Here is a 7,051-nt window from a genome sequence, read left to right on the forward strand (position 1 = left end):
GTTAGTCTATATTAAATTTGAAGTCATCTTTTACTGCATTTTTGGGCTTCCATCTAGATGATTTTTTGAGCCCATTCTAAATAAATAACTTTTTATTGATCCACTTGCAAAGGGCAAGGGTTTCGAAGCAAAAATTACTTTTCATTGCTCGACAAAATATAAGTGATTTTTTGATATTTGTCATCAACAATACGTGTTCTCATTTAAAATAAATGGCATGTTTATGTAATTATTTTTATAATGAGGTAAATAATTATAAAAAAAAAAAAGAGTCCAGTACCTTAAAAATGTGGAGTCAAATGACCCAATGGAGGGGTATACAAAAGGTTACCTTTTTTATTACTGGATAAGTTTTCCCCACACAACGACGGGCATTTAAAATCATGGCAAAACGTTATGACACACAATAAACCGAGCTAAAAAAAAAAAAAAAAAAAATTAGTATAAAATCCCGTTCCTGGACCCAAAGATCTTCCTTTTGTTTTTTTTTATCACGCCTCTTTTTTTTTCGGTATCTTCTCTTCCCCACACACTATATAAAAATGACTGTTGCTGCCAAGGAAAGAATTTTGAACATCAACACTATCAACCCTCTCATCAAGAACGTAGAGTATGCTGTGCGTGGTAAGTTGGCTATCCGTGCTGAGGAGATCCGTAGTGATCTTGAAAAGGGACAAGGAAAGTATGCCTTTGATAGAGTGGTCAGTTGTAACATTGGTAACCCTCAACAATTGAACCAAACTCCCATCACCTTCTTCCGTCAGGTAAGCATACATAGGATTTGATTCGTCATATACAGGGATGACTAACACCATATACTATCTATCTAGGTTGCATCTTTGTGTGATAATCCCGACTTGTTGAAAAAGGAGAACCTCGCTCTTGTTTCACAATTATATCCTAGTGACGCTATTACTCGTGCCCAGACTCTTTTGAAATCCATCGGTAGTGTTGGTGCCTATTCTCATTCTCAAGGTGTACCCCACATTCGTGACACCGTAGCCCAATTTATTAAGGAGCGTGATGGTGGTCATGCCTCAGACGCTTCTCACATCTTTTTGACTCAAGGTGCTTCTTCCGGTGTCCAAACCTTGTTGAGTATGTTGACCGAAAATGAACACTCTGGTATCATGATCCCCATCCCTCAATATCCTCTTTATTCTGCTAGTTTGGCTTTATACGGTGCTGTACCCGTCAATTATTATTTGGATGAAACTACCGGTTGGAGTCTTGATATTGCTCAATTGACAGAATCTGTCACCAGTGCTCGTAAACAAGGAACTGATGTCAAGGCCCTTGTCATCATCAATCCTGGTAACCCCACTGGTCAATGTCTTACCGCTGAGAATTTGAAAGAAATCATCACCTTCTGTTATGAACAACGTTTGGTACTTTTGGCTGATGAAGTGTATCAAACTAACATTTATGAACCTGAAACCAGACCCTTTGTCAGTTTCAAGAAGGCCTTAATGGATCATCCCTCTGCTGAAGTCAAGGAAGGTGTTGAATTAGTTTCTTTCCATTCCATCTCCAAGGGTATGGTAGGTGAATGTGGTCGTCGTGGTGGTTACTTTGAATGTGTCAATTTGGATAGTCAAGTCCTCGAACAAATCTACAAGATGTCTTCTGTTTCTCTCTGTCCCAATTTGCACGGTCAAATTTTGGTAGATTTGATGTGTAACCCTCCTCGTGTTGGTGAAGCTTCTTATGAGTCTTACAGTAACGAAATCAAGACCATTTATGAATCTTTGCGTCGTCGTAGTAAGAAATTGGAAGATGTCTTCAACAAGATGGAAGGTGTTTCTTGCCAATCCGCTCAAGGTTCCATGTACCTTTTCCCTCAAGTCACACTTTCTCAAAAGGTAGTCGATGCTGCTGCTAAAGAAGGTCTTGCACCCGATGCTTATTATTCTCATGCCATGTTGGAAGCTACTGGTGTTTGTGTCGTACCAGGTACGTAACCTCCCCCCCCCCTACACTTAAATTCTCACGATGGTTACCCACATCTAACTTTAAAATAATTATAATAGGTTCTGGCTTCGGACAAAAGGAAAATACATGGCATTTCAGATCTACTTTCTTGCCTGAAGAACATTTGTTTGATCAATTCTGTTCCGGTATTGAAAAGTTCCATAGCGACTTTCTCCAAAAGCATGTTTAAAGAAAAATTGTATTATACCCATCACCTAAAAAAATAAAACATGCCAAACAAAGGGGAGCTTTAATTTTTTGTAAATCTGGGGTAAAAACTTTTTTTTTTTTCGGTTTAAAGTACGGCTAAACAAAATAATTCAGAGTCCATCATCAGTAATGAATCACCATTGGAGTTCCATTTAGCTCTTTTAATAGAAAATTCATCTAAAAAAAAAAAAATTACGATAAGGTTCAAAAACCCAGCGATAACAAAAAATGGAGCTTACTTAAGGGTACACGAGCTGTGATCAATTCAGCTTCTCCATCGTCAGTGGGTTGTAAAAAGTGTAGATTTTTATCACCGCAAATCACAGCCAGCATGTGAGCTTCCAGGGGGTTCCACAAACCTTGACGTACCTGATTTTTGAATACAATGACATTATGACACTCGAGTGATTTCACTTGCCATAGCCATAATACATTCGGTATACTATCTATCTCTTTCTTTTAGAATTTTCTTTTTTCTTTAGTCTCTTTTTTTTTTTAATTACCACTTCGACTGTAGATGTAAGAACTATCCACGCTAAATTGAAAGAGCCCTATTCCAACCTTTGGATTGATGTCTTTTGGATCGGATCGTAATGAACTAAATTCATAAGGTCGTCTTGTAATCCAGTTGACTATTCTTATATTAAATATCACATCTGTCATTTCCATTATTATTTTTTAAAAGGACTTACAATTAGCCATTTCTGATTGCGATTTTATATTCTTTTCCAAGTATGGTAATGCATTTTCTTCCAATACCCTCTATGTACCACATGAGTCACACGTGGCCCGAGAAATTTTTTTATTATCCAAACTTACCATGTTCGCGTCTTTTTTTATTATCTTTGGATGATTTAATATACTAATTAATTTCCAATCCCTGGTAGAAATTAAATGGATCTATTTATCGTTTTAGTAGTTCTTGACTATTTAAATAAATAGAAACTTACTGTTTGATCATAGTTGCCCAAGGCAATAAGTTGACTATTTGGACTCCATTGCACGGTTTTAATCCCCAGACCGAAATCATATCCGCTATAAAAAGTACATAATTTCCCGTCCTGACGGTATACAAGTAACTTGTGCTACATTCAAAAAGTTAGTCTCTATGTCTCCGGAGTTTAGAGGTAGTTTCTTACTTGGAGACAATGATCCCATACGGCTATAAACATACCATCTGGTGACCACTTCAAATTCTGTAAATTCACTGTACCTACTTCAAAATGCTATTCTTTTCTCTTCTTAATTATAAAGTTACTTTTGTAATAATTCTTTATATATACCTCCAGCAAATCAAATGTGCTACTAGAGTAGGTACTGATACAATCTTTTCCGTTTTCTTTTCGTGCAATAGCGATATAATTTCCATCTGGACTCGTCTCAATGCCTATTATAAAATAAATAAGATGAGAGGATATGATAGCTTGTTTTTCTAACCTTTGTCCGTGTATTTAATATGTCTGATGTATTTATATTCCAGTGTCGGCAAGTTCCAAATACCCAATAGTAACTAGCATTTGTATTTTTTTTTTTTTTAAAAACCAGCACACACTTCTTTTTAATTTTCACTGTTTTACCTTGAGCTCGGTGGTATAGAGAATGTTTTTGGAATCAGCGGTCCACATAGCTTTAACCATAGCTGCACGATCTTCCTTGATCACGCCGTGCCAGTTTTTGTCCGCCAAGGATCGTACATGTATACGTCCTCCTTCGTAATGACACGACAAGATATATTCTGAATTCGGGGACCATTCAATATAATCAATCGGGTTTTTCAACAGGTGCACCATATGAATAGTCAACCCTTGATTGTGTTGTCGAATAATTAATCGGTTTTCCTGTACATTGGCTACAAAGAGTCCATCGGGCGATATCTTTGCTTGACACCCATCGTGTTTATATAAATTACTGTACACTAGATTCATGTTGTCATTGATTAACGAAAGGAGCGAAAAAATAAACAAGCAAAAAAAAAAAAATGTTTAAAAGAACGCGATTTTTTTTTATTTTTACACATATTTTTTGTTTTATCTAATCATGATGAGAAACAACATCTTCAGGCGTTTGAACAGAGGGAGAATCATTGTTTAAAGAAGCCATATCATGAGAAACTCCTGTTAAAATTTCTTGGCTCAATGGATGTGCATTTAAAGCATTGGTTTGTTCCATATCCTCCTCCCCACCTTCTAATTGTGGCATTGGTGTATTTCCTTCAGTTTGAGGTGTAACAGCAGTAGAATCTGTCATACTCTCATCATCATCGCTTAAATGTGCTTGCGCATGAGGTGCTAAAGCAGGATGTTTGGATGCATCCGCTCCGTCCTCTTCTTCCAAAACTGTAGTCACTTCCTCGTCAGAGATATCATCTAATTTTGGCGTTTCAGATCGACGATTGTCTTCCTCCATATCTTGTTGAACGGTTGAAAGTGCCTTATTTGTTAAAAGTGTACTGGGACCACCAGGAATGGTTTGTTCTGACTGGCTGCTATTAGGCATCGTGCTTATTTCCACACCTGTAGCAGTAGCAGTGACAGTATCATTCACTGTTGTTGTTGTTGTTGTTGCTGTTGTCGTCGTAGTAGTCTCCTCAGTGCCTTCATTCGTCTCGGCAATGTGAATATCTGTTGTCATTTCTACAGGTGCTGTTTCCAGCGATGGTTCGGTCTCCATGGGCTCTGGTTCTTCCTCACTTTCCTCGTCTTGTTCATATTCAATCGTTCTTTCCGCTACACACAAAAAAAAACAAGGCATTAGCAACTTTTTCCTTTCCTTTTGTTGTTCCTTCTTGTACATTTGACCCATTTGTAAGTTTGGAGTGTTTTGGAGTTGGAGTGTGGAGTCCATTTCTTGTCCCTGGCCACAGTTGTTGGATTAGAGAACAAAAAAGCGCGTGTAATTCAAGTTGTAGACTTACCAGGCTTGGACAGGTTGAGAAAGTGCCCTTAATAAACGGTCATTATCTGAAGTATTATATTTTCTTTCACGATATCTACTGTTCATCGACATTGTTATAATGTTAAAACAGCGGACGAGAGAGCTTGTGCGCGGAAAAAAAAAAAGGGATGAAAAAGTTAAAAACCGTCACCTCTCACACCACCACAGCAAGCGCGGTTACTCAAAAAGTAAATGTGTATCCAGCATGAGGTGCTCTCAAGGTAAAATTCGAAAAGCCGGTGGACCCCTTTTTTGGGTGTGAACGGATTTTTTTAAATTGAACAAAAAAATAATTTCATCGATCAGGTGATGCCGTGACGGTTCTTCACTTTCAAATTTACTAAAAGACCTAACGTGATTTTATTAATAAAAAAACGGAATATTCCTTTTCGCTTATCTTTATTTTTTTTTAAAGTACCTATTTACCATGAACCCAATTGACGAAACTTTTTTCGATATAATGCAAGAGCAACTTTGGATGGGAAATGGTGCTGACCGTTTTGAAGACGAAGATCAATACTTCGATGCCGTGATGGAAGAAATCATTAGAATTGACGAAGAGTTCGATTTAGAAGAGGAAATGCTTGAACAAGAGGTTGCCATTGCCGAAGAGAACATTATTGCCGACTATGCTCGTCTTGAAGGCAACTATGACGTTTATTCCTTGTTCCAACTTTGGGTCAGAGAAACAATTTTGCATGCAACCACTTTAATCAACTATGACATCTTTTATTACATCTTCATAAGCAACCCTGGGATGATGACCCGAGAATCGCACAGAAGGGTTGTTAGAACCGAGCGTATGGACACGTACGAAACATACTGGACGATAAAACATCCCAACTTGAACGACGATCGTAACAGCCGCCATAGCTATAGAGCTCATTATCGAGTCAACAAGTCGACCTTCGAGTGGCTCGTCAATCGTTTGAGTAGATGTGCTGCTTATCTTGGGTCAATTCTGCGAGGTGGTTACTCTGTAGAAGTGCAAGTTGCGTGCGTGCTTTGGAGATTTGCTAACACGCATTTTGGTTATCGAATTGCCGAAACTCATCTTGGAGTAACTGCCGGATCATTCAATAATTTCACTAACCGATTTATTGATGCCATGTTGGAGATTACTCCCGAACTTATAACATGGCCCATCGAAGATAGACAGAGAGCTTTGAACAATGCTCGTGAGTTTGCAGAACTTGGTGAACCTGGTGCTACGAGACTTTCTGGTGTACTCGGTGCAATTGATGGCAAGCTGGTTGTGATCCAAAAACCAGCAATAAATGGAAACGCTTATGTCGATAGAAAGAGTCATGCATCCATGAATTTGATGGCAATTTGTGATGCCCGTACTCGGTTTATGTACGTAAAAACTGGGCATTCCGGTAAGTTCATGTGGAAGGATAAAAAAATGATACAGCAGCTTACCGTTTGTTATTATATTAAGGCAGAAACCATGATGCCAGAGTATTCACAAGCAGCGTGATTTATCACAAAATTTTGTTGGATGCGGCCAGATGGTGTCCTGCAAACACTTATATTTTGGGAGGTAAGTTCATTAATTATTTTAAGGTATACAAAGCATTAACGATGAGACCTAGATTCGGCTTACCCTTTGCTGCCAAATCTCATTGTTCCATTCCATGGCCGACGTGAAAGCACTGCGGAAGAAAAATTTTCAATGCAACCTTTTCTAGTTCTCGAATTAAAATTGAACATGCATTTGGTGGGCTCACGTCCAGGTGGAGATTCCTTTGGAAGCACTTGTATATGCTCAGCGTTGATAGAATGGCTAAAACCATCATATCTTGCTGTGGTTTGCACAACGTTTGTGTAAACCAAATGATATCGAAGAGGCAATTTTGGATGGAAACTTGGATTTTGAGGGATTTGTTGAGGCAGACCGTAGAAACCAATTTGAAAATGAAGTGAACTTCGAACC

The 7,051-nt window shown here is 38.2% G+C and overlaps 3 protein-coding genes across 3 annotated transcripts; 1 reads left to right on the forward strand and 2 right to left on the reverse strand.

The window, feature by feature from the left end:
• The first annotated feature begins 418 nt into the window (after positions 1-418).
• On the forward strand, positions 419-2,236 carry EV154DRAFT_532284 (pyridoxal phosphate-dependent transferase). Its single transcript, XM_051603891.1, has 3 exons — positions 419-764; positions 831-1,953; positions 2,031-2,236. Exons 1-3 carry the CDS (start codon positions 543-545, stop codon positions 2,159-2,161), a joined length of 1,476 nt encoding a protein of 491 aa, XP_051450517.1. The 5' UTR covers positions 419-542; the 3' UTR covers positions 2,162-2,236.
• Positions 2,099-4,175, reverse strand: EV154DRAFT_532285 (uncharacterized protein). Its single transcript, XM_051603892.1, has 10 exons — positions 3,759-4,175; positions 3,619-3,691; positions 3,465-3,568; positions 3,321-3,407; positions 3,132-3,266; positions 3,001-3,081; positions 2,874-2,943; positions 2,685-2,813; positions 2,421-2,627; positions 2,099-2,358 (listed from the first exon to the last, which is right to left on the reverse strand). Exons 1-10 carry the CDS (start codon positions 4,104-4,106, stop codon positions 2,267-2,269), a joined length of 1,326 nt encoding a protein of 441 aa, XP_051450518.1. The 5' UTR covers positions 4,107-4,175; the 3' UTR covers positions 2,099-2,266.
• On the reverse strand, positions 4,158-5,346 carry EV154DRAFT_608014 (uncharacterized protein). The gene is made up of 3 exons (XM_051607653.1): positions 5,096-5,346; positions 4,973-5,034; positions 4,158-4,907 (listed from the first exon to the last, which is right to left on the reverse strand). The coding sequence occupies exons 1-3, from the start codon at positions 5,185-5,187 to the stop codon at positions 4,213-4,215; spliced, it is 849 nt and encodes a 282-aa protein (XP_051450519.1). The 5' UTR covers positions 5,188-5,346; the 3' UTR covers positions 4,158-4,212.
• Between the last annotated feature and the right edge of the window lie 1,705 nt (positions 5,347-7,051).

This window comes from Mucor mucedo, assembly GCF_025094135.1.
Source record: "Mucor mucedo strain NRRL 3635 chromosome Unknown EV154scaffold_247, whole genome shotgun sequence".
NCBI classification, from domain to species: domain Eukaryota; kingdom Fungi; phylum Mucoromycota; class Mucoromycetes; order Mucorales; family Mucoraceae; genus Mucor; species Mucor mucedo.

What these genes read in the sequence shown, in the direction of transcription:
- EV154DRAFT_532284 (XM_051603891.1), top strand. Translation starts at nt 543, where the DNA reads ATGACTGTTGCTGCCAAGGAAAGAATTTTGAACATCAACACTATCAAC. An exon ending in CCATCACCTTCTTCCGTCAG is followed by an intron (nt 765 to 830) that starts GTAAGCATACAT and finishes CTATCTATCTAG; the next exon opens with GTTGCATCTTTGTGTGATAA. An exon ending in TGGTGTTTGTGTCGTACCAG is followed by an intron (nt 1,954 to 2,030) that starts GTACGTAACCTC and finishes TAATTATAATAG; the next exon opens with GTTCTGGCTTCGGACAAAAG.
- EV154DRAFT_532285 (XM_051603892.1), bottom strand. Translation starts at nt 4,106, where the DNA reads ATGAATCTAGTGTACAGTAATTTATATAAACACGATGGGTGTCAAGCA. An exon ending in TATGGGATCATTGTCTCCAA is followed by an intron (nt 3,267 to 3,320) that starts GTAAGAAACTAC and finishes TTTTGAATGTAG; the next exon opens with CACAAGTTACTTGTATACCG. An exon ending in TTACATCTACAGTCGAAGTG is followed by an intron (nt 2,628 to 2,684) that starts GTAATTAAAAAA and finishes AGAAAGAGATAG; the next exon opens with ATAGTATACCGAATGTATTA.
- EV154DRAFT_608014 (XM_051607653.1), bottom strand. Translation starts at nt 5,187, where the DNA reads ATGTCGATGAACAGTAGATATCGTGAAAGAAAATATAATACTTCAGAT. An exon ending in TCTCAACCTGTCCAAGCCTG is followed by an intron (nt 5,035 to 5,095) that starts GTAAGTCTACAA and finishes AACTGTGGCCAG; the next exon opens with GGACAAGAAATGGACTCCAC. An exon ending in AACTTACAAATGGGTCAAAT is followed by an intron (nt 4,908 to 4,972) that starts GTACAAGAAGGA and finishes TTTTGTGTGTAG; the next exon opens with CGGAAAGAACGATTGAATAT.